Here is a 23,042-nt window from a genome sequence, read left to right as displayed (position 1 = left end):
TTTATATCGGATTAAAAGAAAATTTTTGTTTATGCCTGCCAGCATTTACAGGAAGTCTTTATTTCTAAAATATAACAGGCCTTAAACAGGCATGTATTAGCAAATAACATGACATTGTCACAGTGTTTAAACATCTGGTTTCCTTCAGATCCACCAGCACGCTCCTCTGTGTATTAGACTACAGACAACAGAGTGAAATAACGTCAATCACTGACATATTCACCTCTAAGAAGGACTGGCTGCACCACATATACAACCCTCCACGACACGAGGAAAGAGAGGAGAAGAAGGACAGAGTGTAAGGAAAGGAGACAGGAGAAAGAGAGGGAGAGAGGAAAAGCCCTCTGACCCTCTGTCAGCTCAGTGAAGCAGATAGAGAGGGCAATGCACGCTGACACGGAGACAACTCGCTGGGAGAAACACACACACACACGTATACATTCATTTAAGGGAAACAAAACATCGTCACCCATGGAGGCTTTGAACATATAATGCAAAAATCCCATGCGAGACACAGATGTCTCACTGAACGTAATGTGGGCTGATGCAAACCCGAAACGCACTGAGGCACATATTTACGTTCCACGGCACAAGTTACAGTCTCTGGAACATTTAGGAAATTCTATAAATACCTGAACCTGACAACACACACACACACACACACGCACATGCACAGCAAAGAAAACTGTGGTGGAGCTGAGGACACAGCAGGACTGTCTGCCTGAGGGAGTCAGCAGAAGGTGAGCAGAGATAAGGCTGTGTGATTGTGACTGCATGTCAGAGAGAATCTGCACACCACAACAGTTCAGCATGCCCGCTCCTCCCTCTCTCTCTCTCTCTCTCTCTCTCTCTCTCAGTCCCGAACACAAAATACAAAGATAACACAACACAAACACACAAAACTCTTGCATCCAAATCACCAGCAGCAGTGTGATGATTTCAACAGCATGTGATCAGTGCGTTGCTGCATAATCACATCAGTTTGCGTCCGAGCTAAACGATTCACGCGGAAGGTTTTGGTTTTTTTTTCTCCCGACAGATACTGCGATTTAACTCTACAAACATGTACAGTGTACTAGATTGGAGGAGAATTTATAAGAATAAGAAGAATTTATATTAACGTATCTCAAAGGAAACAATTTTATCACAGATACAGCATTAACTATATAAACATAGTACAGTACTGCAGTTCAGTAGTTGACTGTAGGCAACTGGGATTGCTTAAGCTGAGTCGAAGACGTTTCACCTCTCATCCAAGAGACTTCTTCAGCTCTGTCTGTGGATTTCTCCTAGCGGTGGTTTTAGAGGACCACTTAAACAAAAATCTAGGATTCCCAGATTGCTATTTACACACATAAGGGTGCAGTCAAAAAAAAGAAGAGGAAGATATCAAATGATGACCCTAAATGTTCCTCAAAGCTTTTGTGAGAACCACTCAAAGACCAGAGAGACCCGACTGTCACAGACTTAGTCACTCGATGTAAGCACCCACTCAACGTGAGTGGAGCCACTTGAAGACTGTGAAAGACACATTTTTCAAGGAGCTCAACAACAAAAACCAAACGCAGGAAAAACACAAGGACGTTCCGAGGTTTCTGTACAGTTTCCAAATGTTCAGTAATGCCAATATTATCACATGTCATGTCATGTTGACTGTTCTTATTGTATACTATTTGTTTGTTCGCCTGTAACCTACAGTAGACACACAAGAGTAAAGTAAAGATTTAAAAAGCAGTTTTTCTGATCGAAGGCTGCTGTACACCTGCACATCATCATACATTTATTTCACTCTGGTTTAAGTGGTGGTATAACAGTAAATTAGACTTGGTGGTGCCACACTTTTGGATCCACCTGTGTGTCTCTGACGAGTCGACGATTTGAGCTGCAGTCACTCTGCAGTCTTTAGTTTGTGGAGTTAGAAAAAAATAAATGGTGAAATGAAGCGTTGGAGTTACTGTATGAAATTGTGAAAAGCCATTGATTTGCAGAGCTGACAGTCTGCTGTCAGCTCTGCCTCAGTGGCTGCCTCTGCTGCAGATTGACCACGTGAATCACACAACAGCAGGGCTTTAAATGCAGTGAATAGCTGCAAGTCAAAGAAGGGGAAGACAAAGAGGCCCGGATGATACGGTGTACAAGGTTATCACGATAAAAACAAAACAACAAAAACTCAGTCGATATCAGTAACTATCATGATGTCAGATAATTGAGGATTCATTTAGAAAACACTGAAAAAAATATGCTTATTCCAAAGAAAGGGAGAAAGAAGCAAACATTTAAGGGTAACGACACACATGGAAACTATTTTGCTTTCTCAGTAAAAGTACGTGCCTCAGCACTTTGTGCATAAATGCTAAAACTCCATTTTCAGTAGAGTATGTGAGGTTGTTATGTGCTGATCTCAGGACTGGACCAGACTGATGGAGATAAATCTGAAAGCCCTGTGTCTACTGTTGAGCTTTCTGTCAACACTGGCATTTTTGGAACAATTTCCGAAAGTTTTGCTGCCCCCATGTTATTGGCAAAAGTTTCCTCCTGTTAACTTAAACTTGCACTTTAGACATGACCTACTCCTCTCTCAGAGCTGTGTCATCACACATAAACAATACCCAGGCAAATAAAAGCCATGCGATTGGTTCATTTACGGAGATTGTGCTGCTTACATACAACCACACAATCCCTTTTTATCGCCTTCTTAAAGTTACAACTATAAGATCCACTGATGTGATGAAACCGACAGATTCTGACCTCAATCTGCAACAATTCTCAAACGCTTCAGCAGCAAAGGAATATATATAATATATTCCTTATATATGTATATATGTACAGATATACATATATATAAGGAATATATTATATACATATATGTATATATATACAAGGCTATGAGAATGTGCAATATAGAGTGTCTTCTATCCTTATTTTCAGCACAACCTATAAACAATCTGATGAAATTATTATTATTTTTTTCATTTTCACCAACTATATAAACACACCTGAGCAAAAAAATCTGATTGAATTTGGGAAATTTGGAAATATGTCACAGTACAAATTCACTTGGCTCGTTTATATGAATAAAAATAAAATAAAAATGGTCTTTTACTCATAACTTTGACTCAACAACACACATGAAGATGACAAATATGCATTTTTTAAAGCCTGAAGATGTGACCCATAAACGCACGTACACAGGATGTCCATATAAGGAGTTGTGTATTATTCCCACGGCAATTCACCAAGGGTGCTCCTGTGGCACTGATCCATGTTGCGTGAGCACTAAGGGCAATGTCCCCCTAAGTAAATAAATAAAATAAAAATCCAAACTCATAGATAACAGCTGCACAAACATGTATAGATAAAAAATTATCCCAAACATCTTTGGATAAAGCTGTATCTCACAATATTAAGTAAAGTAGGAAAAAATATCAACGTAAAATATTCTTCCCTGGCTCATGCCTCACTCATCTCAAACTGTTTGGTACTTTTTTTTTGTAATTCCAGTAAAAGACGCACAAATATATCAACAAACCAACAGATGCGGGTGAAATAACCTTGGGGAAGATAAGGCTTTTTACAGGAGTGTGTGAACTTGTTGCCTGCCTGGATGTTTTCCTTTGTGCTTCAAGTGTTTTGTTTTGTTTTCGTGCGTGTGACCAGGGGAAAAAGAAAAAAAACAAAAACGGAGTCAAACCTAACGGAGAGAATCATCTCCCCTGCAGTAGAATCCTAATCAAGGCTGTGAATGGAATGACAAAATGTCCAAACTCGCTCTCGCCACATTACTTCCACGAGAACAACCATCAAACACAGCCAGCACTTAATTAGCTTCTCACTTTCTGACTTCATTCATTTCTTTTCCACTTATGTGTGCGTGGCCCAAGGCTCTGTCTGAACACATTTCAGCAAAAAGAATCCAATTTGGATGTAAGTAAAGTGGGGAGATTGGTACATGGAGGCTGGTGACAGTGTGTGGGATTCTGTTAATCTGCATGAGACTATTGTGCTAGACAGTGATTTCAAATTCACAGGCAGAGCAATGTTCTGCATTTATATCGAAATTTGCTACAAACACACAGTCAGTCAGTCAGTCAGTCGGTCAGTCGGTGGAACAGCACAGCACTCCAGGCCTACCTGTGTTGCTTGGCATCTTGCCATTGCTGATCTTCTTGAGCCTCTTCTGGTGGGATTTGCCGTTGTAGTGGATTTGGGCCTGTGCGGCTGAGTTGAGCTGGATGTTGCAGACCTCACACAACGTGTAGCTCCGCTGCTTCCTCTCCCTTTTGGCTCTACAGGGCGCAGAGGGTACGGTGCCCCCTGGTGACTGCTCATCTGACATTGCGCCCTCCTCCTGGCAAGGCTCCTCCACGTCCATCTGACCCCCCAGCACGGAGTCAAACCCCCTCTCGTCCGGCTCAGTGTTCGATGGGCTGAACGGACGTTTCATACCTGTGATCGAGAAGGAGAAACATTCTGAATCTCTGACATTCCACCATCACAATATCACAATAATGGTATCCATGGAGGTATTGCACAGAACAGAATTTCAAAATAAAAGCGTTTGCTTTGGATTGATTGATTTAGGATGCAAACGTATGTAGAAATAAAATAATATATAATATGTAATAAATATGTGGACGACTGTAATGAAAACCCTAAAACAAAACACTGACTTAAAGATGACTTGGAACATCTTCCCTCTGGATGAAGGGTGTAAAGGTGTAAAGTTCAGAGATGTAAAACAAAGCAAAAATTAAAGTAGTTTTCCTCCAGCAGCCCTTTCACAACAGAACAAGCAATATTGCACATTACCCATATTATTTTTTCTTGCTATATTAGAAATAAAATGACTTTTATTTGCACACGTTTGTTTACTTACTTATTCATTCTAGTATTGGTCTGGTGGTTATGACATTTATTTATTTGGGCATTTTAGTTTTGATTGCCAAAGCCTGGAGCACTTTTATGTCGCTATTACTGAGTATAATTAATTTTTCACATATTATTATGTTTGTCAAAGGATGCCACTGTCTTAAAATGGCAAAAGCAATCTATAAACTGTTAAATATAATACATCTAATGCATTTATTTTAGGACTATTTCTAACTGTTTACCGTGAATGGTAAACAAATATATATATTTATTCTTAAATTCTGTCTTTAAGTTTGTATTTTTTTTATATGAAATTATGCCAAGTTGAATAGATTTATCAGACACAATAACTGTCAGCATGTAATTCATTACTTGAACTGTGTATTTTCTCTTTAATTTTTATATTACATGTATTATCATGAACACTATGATATGGCAAAGAAGTCCTAAGAACCAGTGCAAAAGACCACACACACACACACTGAGTGACCAATGACCACACACATAATATTAAGGTGTCAGACCACATCAAAACATACTCAAGTTACATTTCAGAGCCTGTCTCTCTTTCCAAAGCATCCCAGCATTAACATGTGCAACACAGCAGGTAGTAGAGTCAGGCCGTGTGCACAGACGGAGGTATCATTTTCCCCAGGCTGGCCTGACTGGACTCACACAGCATACAAAACCACCGTGTTAAAACCTGAGAGCCACAGGGGACACACACACACACAGGCAAAAGAAAATACCCCAGAATCCCCTTTGTAGAGGAAGAGAGTGTGTGGAATCTGACCCCGCTCCTGCCTGATGTTTGTCATCCCTGCCCTGCACTGCACACACAGACGCGTGCACAGGCAGCTCTTAAAAGACACGCGGCGGGCACACTGTCCATGTGGCGGTGGTCATGGGGTGCGATCACGTACCACTTGGGGGAGACAGAGGGCTGCAGTGTGGCTCTCTGAGGACCAGCGAGGCCCCACCGTCGAGCCATTTCACTTGTGATGACTCAACGCCTGCGTGCTGCCTGTGCAGCTGTGCAGGACAGAATAGGTGCAGCAGTAGCTGTGGATTATCTCTGGTTCAGATGGGTGAAGAAGAAAACAATAAACATGGCTTTTAAATCGGTCCTGATGATGTTTAGTAAGCCGAGTTACATACCACCAGTTATGCCGACCTGTGACTGGATTATATAAATGTTGAAATGTAGGAAAAGCAGCACAGCGATATCAAAAGGAGGCAGACAAACAAACAAACATGCACGTCTGGTTCTCCAGGCAGAGCTGAGCTGTGTGTGGTCAGACAGGATGACTGTTGCACAGAGGAGCTGCTTTATTTTATATGCAGCTACTGTTTGCATAAATAAATGAAAAGGTAGATTCCAGAGTGGCTCTGTGAAGGATTGAGACATTACATTGGGGGGGGGAAAAAAAGACCCTGAAATACACCCAGCTGTGCATTTCTGCTGCTGGCTTATTGCCTCCGCCGCAAGTTATTTGTGTAAACACTAAAACCACTCAGACACACACATACACACACACACACAAGTAAAGTGACTCTGTGATGAACACATACCTACATGCATGAAAATATTCGCACACAAGTAAGGGCACACACATACAGGCAGTTAAAGAACACATTAGGGCAAGCAGCCTCCATGAAAGCTGCTATTCATGTTGCCAATCTGGGAACACTCAAGAGGTTCCATCAGATGTTTTCTCAAAAGCTTTGAGCAACGCTGCTCTCTGGCACCGAATGAAGAAAATCTCTGTGGTCCTCGTCGACCACGCAACCTCCTCGTACCCCTGCCAAGCTACTCGGCTACACATCCCGAATTAGCATCGCTGCGAAAACAAAAACCCTGAATGAAGATCTACAGATCGTAGCACGCAGAGCATACATCACACACACGCCCTCTGTCCTCTGTCACAGCCCAGTCTCAATCAGATGGAGATTCAAAGTGGGCGGTGTCTATCTAACCCAAAATCTGTTTTGCCACAAATGTCTAATTTAGAGTCAGTGATTGCCTGATTAGATTTGGGCATTCAAAGGTCAAGGTCACAAAAATCATCATCTGCCTTGTGAATCAGTCAAGAAAAGGGCTGTATTGAGGTTTATATCTGCACTTCAGTGGCGATTCCTGATCTATACTTTCAATACTAATTTAAATAAATCAATTTTAACAAAATACATTACAGTAACATCCTTGACCTAAACTGGTAGTATTGCTTGACAGAGCCTGTTTTCCAGATGCAGGAGTCGCCATGCAAATAATGTTACATTGTTTCTGAATAATGACATCGACAATCACAAAAGAAATCGCCAAACGTTGTTAAATAAGTCAAGGAAATAATTGTGTACACGGAAATAGCTATTGTGCAATGGTGTGATCGGGATTTCCTTTTCTTCCCTTTCCTAAAAAAAGCCACAAAACTAATTTTCTTTCACATCTTTTAAGCGTGTGAACCGCTGTTTTTTTCCCCTCTGGTGTCTTTCAGCTGTTTTGAAGAATGAGTCAATGAATCCACACCCACACTGTGGCAGATTTGCTCAGATTTGTGTTAAAGTTTTGCTTTTGGTTTAGTTAATGTGTTTTTATTGAAGACTTTGAGATTCAATCTCTTGCGCTCTATAAACGGTGGAGCAACACAGTCGGCTGGAGAAAGAATGGATGTAGTGTTTGAGGTCATTTCTGTGAAACCAGTACTTTGGATATTCTGCCCTTCAGCTGTCTGCGGTGAATGAACAAGCTGCTCTTATGTACAGTGGCTGCGAATCCCTCTGCTGGATGAAGGCTCACCAGGACTTTTCACCTGTGAGCATCTTGAGTATCTTTGCACTGCATGTCCTGCAGAGACTTTGAAGACTTTTTCAGCTCTTGGTAGAAGCTGCATGAGACAAGAGCCCATGCTGTGTCTGCACACAGAGATCTGCAGGGTAACACAGTGACAGGACAGGAGACTGTCAGGGGGTAAACCTGGGGGAGGCGAGGGGAAACGGGAGGCTCTGCCAGCCTCATCATGTCCACAGACTCTCATGCGAACACCTCGACTGCACACCCTCCTCCTGGCACGTTTGAATCATCAATCACTGCTGAGATCTGGCTGGAAGACCCAGGCTCGCCCAGCCGTTCAGCAATAAAAACTCTATTTATGATCAAGTGTCTCCTGGTCACCGATCCTGAAATACAACAGTGCTTTCCTCAGCTCAAACCAGCTCCAACCACCAGGCCACGTAAATGAACACCCGTCACCCATCAACTGTGGCCACAGCTGGCATTAGGGGCATGGGTTGTTTCCTGGTGTGGGCAGATGTTGGCCTCCAGATGGACCAACGCAAGAGCTACGAGCATGTTAGCAGCTCCTAAATCATTCTGATGGTTTAAAATAAATAAATAAATAAGTAACTTCTGTGACATTCACTCAGGAGCAAAACTCAATCTTTTAAACTCTAGTGTGTAATAATGCTGCTTAAAGGGGAATTCTGGGCCCTATGTTTATAAATGTGGGTGTGTGTACATGAATAGTACTTACAAAAATGTTCACCATTGGTCAAGTGGATCGCCAGGCGCGACAGGCGGCATTAGCTGCAGTGTAATCCTACGGGGCAATCGCGCCATTCTGACTTACATCCATAAAAAGTGCTTGTTTTCGCCAATAATTGGCTCGGATTGTTATTGTAAGAGTCTGGTAACATTACCAGTCTGGCAACTCCGCGACAAACTCCTCTCTCGCACGAGACCTGAGAGTTGTTGCAGGAGGAAGCAGCTGGAAACACGTGTGAGAGAGGAGAGTTTGTCCTGGAGTACAGACTTTGAGTGACACTACTGCTCCGGTCATGTTGCCAGACTCTTACATGACTTCAAGCCTAAGTGTTTAGACTTCAGCATTCTCGCACCGCACACAGGAAGTGATTAATTTTATGCCAAGACAGACGGAGGCAACAGCGACATTGCTCTAGTAAAGCTAGAAGTGCACCATGACGTTTCAAAAGTGAATTTTGCTCAGTAAACCTGATCCTTATTGTTTCCGTCTGCACCAGCTCTGCCAGTGTATACACACAAACACTCCCCTTCAGTCAGGTCTGATAGTATTGCTTACCAGAGCTAATTTGCAGGTGAAGGTTGCAGCAAACAAATAATCTTACGTAATTTCTGTTCACAAAAACCACATACAGGCAGAATGATACCATCTACTATAAAGAGCATCAAAAGTTAAGCACTGCAGCTTTAAATATCACACGTTTTATTAAAATTATAATCAATATTGAGTGATTTTCCAACAAAAATCTTTTTGGCTCTAGGGTGTACACCGCTAACATCCGTTGCCTCTGAATCTGTAAACAAGGACGGCGCAATTCAGCAAAGATTCAAAAATAAACAGAAGCAGTTAGACTTGACTAAATATAAAGCACATGGACTGACCTAAGATATAAAAAAAACATGCATGCATTTTTTTTTTTTTTTTTTTTTTAATTGTGTCAACAAGCATTGCAGGAATGTCTCAGTACAAATATGTCCCAGAGGAGACAGAAAGAAAGAAGAAGAAAAAAGGAGCCACAGGAAAGCACTCCTCACCAAACAGTTGGATGTTCTACATGTTTTTAGAATTCTTCACCTTGAGGCAGTTTCCCTGTGTGACATCCGGGCATTTCACTACAGAGAGGGTCGACGATGGCAGAGATAACAGAGGGAGACAAAGTGTGAGTGAGCTCGGTGAGAGGAGCACAAAGGGTCGGGCGTAATTGGCATCATCAAAGTATCATTACTGTCATTAGTACTATATTGTCATTACTGCAACGACAGAACAGGCCCGGGGTCTTTGAAACTACCATGTCTTTGAGTCCAGTGCATCAGAGTTGATTATGTAAAGGTTCAGGCTACAGTTCTCTAATGGGTCTAATTACACAGGAATCATCTCTGTGCTCAGTGGACCAGAAGCTCCAGCTACAGTGCAGCTGGCTCAGGAGCAGGGCGCTCTAATATTTGGAAAACACGCGATACAGTTGTGGAATATTGTGATGAAGGTATATGACAAATAGTTAAATTATATGTTGATGTCTCTGCTTTGGGTTCACTGCGAACACAAACCCAGGCAGTGCAGATGCTGAAGTACCTAGATTGCTGAATTCAATGAATAAAAATCTGACACGTTTAGTTTTACATAAATGTTAATACAGTATAATAATGTCTCGACATAATGACAAAATCTCTTGGCCCAGATCTGGCCCACACTCATTTGTGGCACCACATACCGCATTAAATGATGACACTAGGGCGGTCTGCTTCTGTTTGCCAGATCTGGGCCACAAGCTTCCCACTGTGTCACCACATGCCAGCAACTGTGCCGCCATCTTTACCAAAAGGTGGCCAATATTAGTCTAAAGATAAACAGGGGCACATTTATTATCTATGACATGGCACACTGTAGGGTGATATCACATCTAGGTATGGATGGGAAACGGTATTGGTACGATTATTGGTCAAAATCACTGGATCGGATATTGGACAGATAAAAAAGTCCCACATTGTCATTCACATTCTTATGCACAGACTGTAAAAATATAAATAATTAGTAACTTGTGTCCTTGAAATGGCTCGGCTTTGTGTGTTGTTAACAGCTTCATAGTATTAGTAGTCATAGTATATTCATAATATTGGTATTGGTAGATATTTGAGTTTGTGATATCCGTATCAGACACAAAAAAGTGGTATCATCCCATCGCTAACATGTAAATGCTCTTTGGGTCAATTATCTTCTTGTTTCTCTACCTAATAAAAGTTAAATATGCCAGCCTGCCTTACATACAGTGGTGCAGTGGCTAGCATTGTTGGCTCACAGCAAGAAGGTCACCGGTTTGGATTCTGGTTCGACTGAGGGCCATTTTGAGTGTGTGGCGATCACATGTTCCCCTCGTGTGTGTGGGTTTACCTCGTGTGTGGGTTTAATTGGACTCTCTAAATTGACCATAGGTGTGAGTGTGAGTGTGAGAGTGAATGGTTGTTTGTCTCTATATGTTTACCCTGTGATGGACTGGCGACTTGTCCGCCTTTTTTCGCCCTATGTCAACTGGGACTGGCTCCGGTCCTCAAGTGGAGGAAAAAGCGGTAGAAAATGAAAAGCTAAGCTGCCAAATTGGGAGAAAAACACACACAAAAACAATGATCTACCTTTATGGCCAATGCTTGGGCTAAATCATTTCACTATTTCATATATTTGTTACAGTTAAAAGCGATCTTTGAGCTATGTACATCTATATCATATACATAATGTATTATGCGCATGTTTATTGCACAGTTACTTTTCCATAAATTGTGCTGTCCCACTGTGGAGTTAGTGCTCAGACTGAGTGTTTGCAGGCGCTGTCACACTGAGCCCGCACCCACACCCAAGAGTAAATAAAAAGCAGTGGCACATAAAAGTGTTTTCTCTAATCTTTGTTTACAGCAGTTCTTTGCCAGTGCACCACAGGGAGTGTTTGTCCACTATGTGTGTGTGTGTGTGTGTGTGTGTGTGTGTGTGTGTGTTTACTTGTGTGAATGTGTTTGCTTGTACATGTCTGTGCCAGTGTGTCCTTGGAGGGGGGAAAAAAAGAACAGTTTCATGTGAGGGAATTTATAAAACATCACATTGATCCTATCACTAAAGCCGCATTGCATTCATGTGCGTACACTCACATATGACGTCTGTGTGAAGGGGAGTGCACACGTGTCACTCAAGTTATTCACTGGAAAAGATACACTATATGATAAAATCACAATTTATACAGGGTGATATAGAAACGCTCTTCATGTCAACTCAAAATTCACTCTCAGAAAAATGTACAATATAAATGGAAATGCCTTAAGGGAAAATATGCTGGTTTTCTATGTATTGTTTTGTTGTTGTTTTTGAGATATGACAACACATTCTGCTGTACTAGGTAAAGTATGAGAGCATGTACATTTCACAGCCGTCTTAAATATTTACATTCATGTTATTTGCTTCTATATGACATTAGATGGCAAATCTTAGGCTTGTGGAATCCAATTTCATGAGACAAAATATGTTTTTTTTGAGTTGATTTTTCTTTTTAATTACCTGAACGTTGTCAAATAATAATAGCTTAAGGCTTATTTTGGATGTTGTCTTGGCAAAGCCTTCAAAATGAGTGACATCACCATCTCAAGAGCTGCTGCCAACGCTGCCGTGAAATGAGATTATAAACTGGCAATTTTGTGATGATGACAATACTCCCTCTTATCTTGCTAAGAAGAAGAAAAATAACCGGACGACAACAATAATTTATGGTGATTATTTTCTACATCTAAAGTAGAGAGACAGTATCCAACTGCAACATTCTGCCCCATTTTTTTTACATATTACAAGGAAGAGAAATAATCATTTATATGGATTACTCTTTTAAAAATATACCCATCAATTGTTTCTCATTTTTGCAAATTCTCCCCAAAAAAATGTCTTTACAGAAATATCTTGTCGTAGACGTATCCTTGTTTTTATATTACATATTTTTTTGGACTTCTCTTCTTGTGCTTGTGTTACGCATCCAATCTAGTCTGGCATCAATCTGATGATTTGAAATTTGCAAAAATACCACACGACCTCGGCTGTGAGTAGACTGCCTCCATCCAGTGTGGCCCATTCATTTTTCGACCACAAGAAAACAGTTTGGTCCAGTTTTTGCACGACTATTCAAACATCTGTCTGTCTGAGGAACGCTAAAGTTAGCCCGTGCAGGAAAACAGGCCCATATTTGCCTTGTTCACATTTCGCCACAAACTCAACTGGGGAACGGCCCAGTAAGAGTAACCACAGACGCTGGGAAAGGTTCCATACAACACGAGATATACTTAGACGTGGAAAAACCCAGGCTGAGCCACAGTCACAACACACACACACACACTACACAATTAAACAGCTGCACACACACACATAAAGATGAGGAAACACAATCTTTATCCTTGCATCCTCTGGGGCAGACATTTTGAAATGCAATTTGTCCAAAGGCCAAACAGGTGTTCATTTTACAGTGTGGTTGTGGCCAGGTGCCAACATCTGACACAATGTGCAACATCTAAAGCACATCACATCATCACGGTGGGTTTGTGAGAAATCTCTGTAGGACATGTTGAATTTGTTTCCAACCAGGAATAAATCCAATTAATTTCATGACGAGTGAGGGTCTTTATCCAGGCTGGGGGGGGGGGGGGTTACACGGAAAAGCTGGCGGTGCCCCCGTCATTGATGTTGACGTGTGCCGAGGTATTCTGACGACCACTGTCAGAAATAGCATCAGGGACATTTGCCACCTCTGGCTTAAACGGTTCAAAGAATCCCTCTGACTTATGAGTAGGAACTAATGCTGGCTTCCCCTTCACTCACTTTTACAGTGAATTATGCATGAACGGGCAGTCGGCCAACGAGTGCAATGTCATTTCTGCCACTGTAGAGGTCTCTGGATCAAAACAATAGCAAATGATTTCATTTGATGATGTCAGGAAGCAGAACAAACTGCAAATAGCAAGGAGTAGTCGAGATTTACAGTATTTATCATCACAGGGCAAATATACAGAGTTGAACGACCATTCACACTCGCATTAACACCTACGCTCAATTTATGACGCTTTTCCACTATACAGTTGTAGCATGGCTCGGCTCGTTTTGGCTTTTCCATCAGCGAGAGTACCTGGTTCTTTTTTTTTTGGTACTGCTGAGCTGATGCTTAAAGGCGACATCACCAGACTGATTGGTCAGAGAGTGTCATCACTGCAAGAGTCATGAGCGGGACGTCCGACACAAGAATCAAACCGAACAATGCCGGACTGTAGATCAGTTAGAGAGACTTCAAAACCCTGAAAACGTGTTCATCTCCGACATTTTTAGCAAGGACATTTCTAAAATGTCAATATTTAACAGAGGAGTCTGGTGTATTTAGCGACAGCAGTGCTGAAAGCTGGTGACTGTGAGCCGCTCAGCCGTATTTTAGTTTTAGGAGTATGTAGGAAATGATTCTAATGATTCAGTTACACCGAAAACAACTGCTGATACCAAACCTAGTAGAGAAGAGCAGAGCCATGCTACAACTGTATAGTGGAAAAGCACCATTAGAGACTCCCGTTAACCTAATCCCCAAACTACAGGTCTTTGGACTTTGGGAGGAAGCTGGAGTGGGGAGAACCTGCAGACTCAGCCCTCAGACGAAACACTTGCACCTGCAAGTGGTATAGGTATAGAGATGTGTTGGTTTAACCAGGATTCAAACCAGTGACCTTCTTGCTAGTCGTACTGAATATTTCTTTCCTTACTCTGATGATTCATATGGGGTTTGTACCATTAGTTATAGTAGTGACAGATGTGTAGAGCAGAAGACATCATTAAAAGGTGACCACAAGTAAAGGGTCTGTAACTTCCAATAGAAATATGGATTTTCATGGATTTTAAAAATGAGTCTGAATTTATTTTACTCAAACAACATAAAGTATTCATATTACATATTATGTCTTAAATTATAAATCTAGTCATACAGCAGTTGTATCAGACTGAAGATTCAGACAGTGTTGTGTGCTCCGTCAGACGTCTGGGGAATGGGATTAATTCGCAGCTGACTCGACACAGATCTTGCAGAGACAGATTTTGATTTCAGATAAGAGACTTAAATCCTGTTTATATATATATATATTTTTTTTTTAAAGAAAAAAAAGAAGAAGGATGAAATGAAGAAAGTCAGAATGACGCGCCTCTATCAGCTCATCTCCTTCTCTAAACACCAATGCAATCACTATCTAGTTCGCTCCAACAGTTATCTCCAGAGCACACACTGCCGCGGCAGAACTATCTTTCTCACACAGCGTTTGTGACAAACAGTTCTTGCATACACTGTCGTGCACAGACGACAGGAGCAGCAGCTCTTTGGATGGCATGACTAATGGAGATGGGAGGAAACACACTTCCTTCAGGACACATGAGAGGGGGAAGAGAAGAGAAGTTGGATACAAAGGTAGCAACATATTTCATACCAAGAATGATTTCCTGAGTAACTTCCCTTCCCGCTTGCAGGTACCTGCTCCTGTACACCGATATTTATTTTTATGTGGGTAGATGATTGTAAGTCCATAAATAAAAAGGCACACCACAGTGAATCAGCTGGCATCTTGTGGCCGGGAACAGCTTCTGGCCTGTTTGTTTTCGAGCAGAGGCAGACCTCCCTCTCATACAGCCGGTGGATAAATGAGGAATCCACGCCGCCTTTGACCACATTCTGTTTAGACATGATTGACCAAAACAGATTCAGACAGCTGACAGACACATTCGCAGAGAGAGATGGAGAGAGAGGGGTACGGGGCTCCCGCTGCTGTGACATTAATACAATCATGTTTGTCTTTTCTAGCAACACATCAGCAGCTTTGCCTCAGCCTTTAGGAATCTGTCACGGCGGTGCATTTAGAATACAAACTCTGGTGACAGTTTCATGCCTTAAAAGGCTTATTATGGCATTATATGTTTGCCTTCCGGGTACTACTCTTACTCTGCAACTTTTTGGTGCTTATATTTTGTTTACCTGGGAAAAAAAAAATGAAACATCTTGTCACGTCTTAAAAAGATAATTCACTTGACACACTATCAGGCCTCATTCAGACCTGGTCCTGACTAAGAGATGTGGTTGCATGCAGACATATAGACGCCACAACTTTGTTCTTGCTGCTTACCATCCATCCATCCATCCATCCATCATCTACCACTTTATCGTCCACATGAGGGTAACGGAGGGATAGGTGCCAATCTCAGCTGACATAGGGCGATAGGCTGGGTCACACCCTGGACTGATCGCCAGTCCAGCACAGGGACAAGCAACCATCCACATTCACACTCACGGTCATTTTCCTCACACTGCATGTGTTTGGACTGTGGGAGGAAGCCAGAGAACACAGGGAGAACATGGAAACTCCATGCAGAAAGGCCCGTTTTTCCAACCGGGTCGTGAACCCGAGTCTTGCTGCAAATGCAAGAGCGCTAACCACTCTTTAGTGGTCCTTCTTGCTGTTTACAAGAACAGAATTATGTTTGAAAGTTATCCCTGTTAGGGATAACACTCTTGTGGATTTCATGTCAGCATTCATCAATATGAATGGTATTAAAATGAAACACGACGAGTAATTACATCGTGATAAAAGGACTACAATGTGACACCATTATATAATGAGAACATCTGTAGATGGTGCACCCTTTATATAAAAAAAAACTTCCTAAAACAAGACACAAATCAGCAAAAACACATTTTGCCACCTCATTCCTGCCTCTCTTCCATGCAGCGTAGATGAACACTTCCATACACACACACACGTTCAGAGTGGGAGAAGAAGATGTTGAACAACGACAGGCTCATTCCAACACCCACCTCCTCCATCTATAATTTGCCCAATTAAAAATGTGGTGAAAGAAAATTTCATAAGGTTTCACGGTTGTCAGATTCAACCAGTGTCACATTTCCTGTGCATTTCCTGCTGCTGGAGGATCCCAAAGCTGCAGTGCTTACAAGAATTACTAATGAGCTGCTTCTGCTTTTCATCTGTTTTTTCTGGGATCGGCTGCAGAGACTTGTGATTACTGCAAGGATGTGATTGCATTAGCCTCATCGCTACCTGTCATTAATGACATTAGATCTGTAAAAGGAAATTCATTAGACACAGAGAGCTGAGTCGCTCTCCCTCACATAGACATGCTGACAAATTGCCTGCTCTGTGTAAACAACTGTAATTCATTTGTTGGGCTGTGGTGTTCATGCATCAAGTGCACAAACACCCAAGCAACTGACTGCAAGTCGTGGAATCTAGCTGCAAATTTTGAAAGGAATAGAAAGGAAACAATTATGGCAGTTAGGGAAGACCATAAGACCAAAGGCAGAGTCGTCCCAATAAAAAGACACATTGAGCGCGTACATTCAGGAGAATCTGCAAATGTTTTGTATCTTGTCAGCTTTTTATTCACTCAGAACAAGCGTTTGGGAGCCTTAAACCGCTGTTTTTGGGGAAAAAAATTGCAAAATGCCACCCTTGTTGTTTTGTTGTTGTTTTTTTGGAAATAGTGCGTTATGTGCCGAATTTTCTTTTTATATAGTGTTGTCTCTATGTTATATTGTGTTGTCTCAGGCACCAAAGCATCAAAGCAAATTCCTCGTGTGTTTATTACTTACTTGGCAATAAAACTTGTTTCTGTTTCTGATTTTACAGAACCACGTGCACAACTACAGGGTTTGGGAAGATATTCCCTGAAAACAACGTTGTGTTTGAGAACAAAAGTTAAGAGCACAAGTGCGAGTGCAAAAATGCTGTTTCAGCATGCGAGTGTGAAAGTGTGATTCAGCTGCACATGTCTATCTGTGTGTGTGTGTGTTGCATATGGCATCAAACAGTGAGTGCCCAACTATGTGATCCAGGGATTAACGATGGTCTTAATGCAGGCATGAGAGCCGCCCTTGCCAAAAATGTGCGCTCGCAACCATCGGTCCCCGTCACACTCCCAGTGCAGCCTCAACAAGAAGAAGAGGGACTTACTTAGCAAGTGAGAGCACTTGTTATTTATGTTCTCACTACTCCTCACAGGGTCATAGAAATAAGAAGACAAGAAACAAAGGGCTGATGAGACAGTAGTATATGCTGCATCAAAAGCTGCAAAAATGTCCTTCTTCATTAGGACTCATAATATCATACACAACAAATCGAAAACTCTTTTTTTTTTAGCTCCATCTGGATTATATATCTGATGTTTACGCTGCTAAATAATCCACCATGTTCACAAGAAAGCTTGTTTATTCTTCTGCCTTTTGGTGCTGGGCAGGTGTACAGACGGTTTTATCTGAGGCTCTTTCACTGGAAACTGCTGCAGCTATTGCTGCAATTATAACAGCAGCAGAGAACAGAGTCCCAGGCTGGAAAAACCAAAGGAATGAGCAATAAACACAACTGAATAGACTGATGTGTGATGTAAATACTTCCATCACACATCAATTAAACTTCACACTTAATTTACTGTCCTAAAAAAAAGATGTTGTCAAATTATAAATATATCACAATAAGCGTAATTAAATCAATATTGCACAACTCTGTCTGAATTTATAACTAGTAAAAAAGCACAATACATTTCTTACCTTTCTCATCTTTTTTTCATGATTAGGTCAAATAGAAGTTTTCATTGCATCACATACTGTAGCTGTGTTGATCTTCCTCACATGGATTATTAACAGGAACGACAACACCTTGCATATGCTGTAGACATCATTTTCTATGTCACGATTTATAATTCTTAGCATTTATATTGCATGTTTACATATTTATTCATTTTTTTCTGATGCTTAATCTTCAGTAAAATATATTTCAAAGACAGTAGAAGGAAAAAAAAATTGCGATATCACTGTCTTGCATTTCGTCTCTAAACAGGATTACTAATCTAATCCAACGGTGTTTGAGAATACGATTAACAATATAACGAGGGACAAGACGCTATGAGCTCCTTTTTGCAGTTTATAAGGAAAAGAAAAGCAGGTGAAAAGGAGGACACTGCTATAAAAAGACATGGTGAACATAATGTGGTGACGCATGCCGTCCCTGCTGGGTTCATTTAGGTTGCACACGAGTGTTGACTGTCACCATGTATCTCACAGGCACAACCATACACAGGGTCCCTGATGTTCACCTGTATCGGCCCCCTGCATCTCAGATTTAATCCAATCCAATTTGAGATCATCTCAGTTTACCCGATTTGCCGCCAACGAGTTGTTAGCGAGGGAGGAAATGTTAGAGTTCAAGTGTGACGAACGCTTCAAGCAGATCATTAGCATAAACAAAGACACGCTCAGATACCTCAGGAGTTCATTTATGTTTCAGAATTCCAGTTTAGACAACAACACTTGTTATTCCCATTATTCAGTTTGCAGGGCAGCAAAATCCTCACTTTTTTTATTTGATGCCAAAAAAGAGCGAGAAATGCAACGCACTGTGCAGCTGAAAATGTGCATGCATGATTATAGAAGAGAGAGCCCATGCCTCACAAGAATCCCTGCTGTGAGATACGGAGCAATCAGAGCGAGGCCGAACTCCACTGCAGTAAAAGCAGAAATGAAGAGGATCGGGAGTAAAGGTGGGGGTTGAACGGTCGAGTAGGTAACCCCTGCAATCTGCACCATCCGTGCCGAGTGTTTGATGAGGAAGTCCATCTGCTCTGTTAACCCCCCGAAACACACACACACACCATAAGAAGATTAACGCTCAGTCGCAACGAGGTACAATCAGTAGAGCAAATTAATGGGCTCATTCACACGTTCACAAGCACACATTTGCAATAACCACTAATATTTCTACATTTAGAGCCAAAGTGAGTCTGGAGTGAAATAAGGGAAACACAAAGACATCTTCTGACCTGGTATTAATGTGAATCCTCAGTGAACTGATCACATGTGATCGTGTGATAGTGCTAAACACACTTGTTCACCCCGGGGCAACTCTCCTGTGAAAGGAACTCCATTTTAAATTGAAGTCAACTCGTAAATGAGCCTACTTCTCACCTGATTTATAACATTAATAAAAGATTTCCTAAGAAGTTTATGATTTGTAATTGCTAGTTTCAGTTCTTCCTCACTAGCACATAATGTAAACGTGTAACTTATTTTTCCATTTAGAGGAAAGGCCTCGTCTCTATGTGGCCCTGCGATGACCTGCAACCCTCGTGTGCAGAATAAAGCTGTAGAAGAAGAAGATTTAGAGGAAAATAGATGATAAAGCGTGTGGTTGATGGTTGGTATCGCCCGATAAGAGCCTGGTTGCAGGTAACATCTGTGAACGTCTGGTTTCAAAAACTGTCATGGACCTTGTCAAACTGTGACTGTCGAGGCTTCAAGGCAAGAGCTCAAGATGGATGTTTAAACCAGGGTCTTCATAGCGACGTCCACAGAAATCCAATCTGCTGTAAAAGACAAACTGGACTCACCCCTGACCTCTGTGGACCAATTAAGTTGGCCCTTAACATTCTTCCCAGTGCTTTGATGAGACCTGTCGCTCCGTTCTTAAACATTTCCTCTTTCCTTTCACTTGGCACAACGCGCACAATCCTCACCGGGCCTCGTCTGAGCATGTTGCCACTTTTCTGTCTAATTTGAGAAGGTCAAGGGATCTGCTAAGCCTGGGGTCAGCGTATAATGCTCATGAGGTGGGGGAACTGTACAGCGTGTTCTCCGGTATGCAATTTAATTATGTTGCGTTAAAAGCACCGGCTGTATCTCTACATACAAACACACAACCAACCCACACACACTACTATAGTCCCGTTTTGCAATCGCACAATCGGCACGTCTTACCCTTCAGCATGCGAAAGACCCAGAGGAACCTATTAACACTGCTAAACTACGCTAATTATGTAGCAGACACTTGAGGAGGTGTGTGTGTCAAAGCGTGTGCAAAATACTGTGTGTGAGAAATCCCATCGTGTGCGATTGTGAAATGCCGATGTCGGCACGACATTAAGTGACGTGAATCAGTCACTTCATTTAAAAAGCTATTAATAACTAAACGCTGCAGCGCTGTTGCTCCACAGCAGCCTTAACTGGTAGGAAAATAGTTTTTTATCACCATATCAATTATTCAGCTCTTGGCAGTAAACAGCATTTGCATGCCCTTTATGGCTGTAAAGACAATTCACTGTTGGTTATGAATCTCCCCTGTAATGTATTTCGGGGTAACAGCAAGGATCAAGGGCCCTCTCTATCACCGCCTTGGTGGCAGTGACAGAGCCAACTGGTGCGCATCGATCACGCGCTAAATCACTGCGAAGGCATTAACATACTAACAGCTATTTAGAAGCCGAAGATCAACTTCCATGAGCCGTGTGAAACATAAGCCAGTTTGCAGTAAGCGCGTGGATACACAGGGGTAGGATCATGGAGGTGGGTGACAGTTTCAGGGTAGTTTTACATACTCTGTGAACAGGATATTTCAAACTTTAATTACATTAATTCAGTTAACATAGCTACTCTGGCAAAGTATTATAAATGTTTTCAACTGAGTCAAGGCATTTTTTAACATTTAACATTTCATATATGTAATTTATCTATTTCCACAAGGTAAATCAGGGGCGGGAATAACAGGGTACCTCAAACTATGATACGATACCCCGATACATGACCCACGATTCCAATAATGTCGCGATACAATGACTCTATGATAATCAATATATTGCAAGACAATCATATGGCGACACATACGGAAGAAAACAAAACATCCATGAAAAGTTAAAATAGTTAACTTCCCTCTAAATTTCCCCTCATTCATTTGAGCAGCGCCACCGCATGGAGACATGAAGTAGTGACAGTAGTGGCAGGCAATGTTTACATCAGAGTGCCTTAATTTAATAATTAAAATATCAATATTTGCCCTGCCGTATTGATTATCTTATTGCATGTGGAAGGACGACGATATATCACCAAACTAATATTTGAATCCACCCCTAAGGTAAATATTTTAGGTTTTAGGTTTATTGTCTTGATTTTATAGGATACAACATGTGCAATATTTCTCTAGCCTTCATCCACTGTATATAATGTCCATAACTTTTTTCTGTACATAATGCACATAGACTATAGCACTTTTTTCTGTTTCTACCTTTCTTTAATCCCTTGCTTCTAATTTTGCTGTCTGCACACACGTCTATTTTTTGCTGCTGTAACGAGTGAATTTCCCCTTTGGGGGATAAATAGAGTTTATCTTTGTATCTCTTATCTCATCTTAAATAAGAGGAACAAGTTATATTCCAAACACACTTTATGGAGCGGTGTGTAGACACTCCTGTCCCTTTGGAGGACCTGATGTGAATGAGAGTCATACCATACTATGTTGTATTACATTTAAACAGTACTATGGACAAATATACATGCTCCTAGATAGTCAATGGTGTCCTAGAAATGTAGCATACAGTATGTGGTTTGAGAAATAAACTGTTAATCACAACTTTAGCAGTACACAGTTCCTAAGAAGCCTCTCCAACCTGGTCGGCGACCAGAACACATGAGTGGGTCAGTGTGACACAATGATGTGTTGTGTTGTTGTTGTTTGTGTTCTGAAGCTGGATATTAGACAGCATTTGCTCTTAGAATAGTGTGATGTGACGGATCAGTGCAAATAGTGGTGACAAGTGAGAATGTCACTGGGTGTCACAGCAGTGCTATACTTAGGTTTCTGTGTGATTCATATGCCAATACGGTCACTCTGAAAGTCTTGGCCTTGGCTTTGTGTTGGTGCCTGGATCAGCGATGAGTACGACTTCCAAATGGGCCTCAGAGGTGGGCGACAATTGTTACTAGAGTCTGGTGGGAGCAGTATATTTCAAACCTGGGCCTTCTTTCCAGATTAAAGCTGCTATCATACACACACATATATATATATGTATATATGTATATATATACATATATACATATATATACATATATATAAGTTGCCTATACTCTAAGTGCAAGAATCACAAGTCCATGTTTTTCCCTGCTGTCTCAACTAGAACGTGGTCAACTGAACTACAGCTGCACAACTCATCAATATAATTTAAGTCTGTTTCGGCCTGCAGAATTAGATGAAACAATTTCACCATCTGGTTTGATGACAAGATGGGGGGAAAAAAGAAAGTAAAATATTTTAAAGAAATCTAAGAAATATACAAGAAAACAATGAGATAAGACGTATGAAGGCTTCAGTTTTCTCTCCCTGGGATGATCCTGGAGCTTAAACCCTCCGAGCCACCTGACTTACAGTATAAACTGGTACTGTAAAACAAGCTGCTGTTAGTATATGCATGAAAAAAAGATTAAGAAATCTAAACCAACACATATGCTCTAAGGGAAACCAGTGGAAGTGTATTTTTGGATCGTTCCTGTTAGATTTCATAAAGTCCATCCCACAAAATGTGTGTCTTGAGGGAAATATGACAGCGTGTCATCAGCCTGACTGCGTAGGTGGGTAGTTTTGAAAGCGGATGGAAATTCAAACGGAATGAGTCTTTTGGCCCTCCAGATATTTGCAGCAGAGGTATGACATCATCCTTCACACATGACAAAGGAACGCAATCATTTCTCAACCTGCAGCTTCCACTTTCATTAGCAACAATGTTCATGCCATTCAATGCCAAGGGGCAGATTGTTGTTTT

At 41.4% G+C, this 23,042-nt stretch overlaps 1 protein-coding gene across 1 annotated transcript in view; it reads right to left on the bottom strand.

The window, feature by feature from the left end:
- The window catches only part of znf385c (zinc finger protein 385C), a 139,324-nt gene that overhangs the window by 91,082 nt on the left and 25,200 nt on the right, over positions 1-23,042 (bottom strand). The window contains exon 2 of the mRNA XM_058653599.1: positions 4,132-4,446. Coding sequence (XP_058509582.1) covers positions 4,132-4,444 — 313 coding nt within the window. The 5' untranslated portion in view covers positions 4,445-4,446. The remainder of the gene's footprint in view (positions 1-4,131; positions 4,447-23,042) is intronic.

This window comes from Solea solea, chromosome 16 (assembly GCF_958295425.1).
Source record: "Solea solea chromosome 16, fSolSol10.1, whole genome shotgun sequence".
Classification (NCBI taxonomy): domain Eukaryota; kingdom Metazoa; phylum Chordata; class Actinopteri; order Pleuronectiformes; family Soleidae; genus Solea; species Solea solea.
This window is presented reverse-complemented; position numbering and strand designations above follow the sequence as displayed.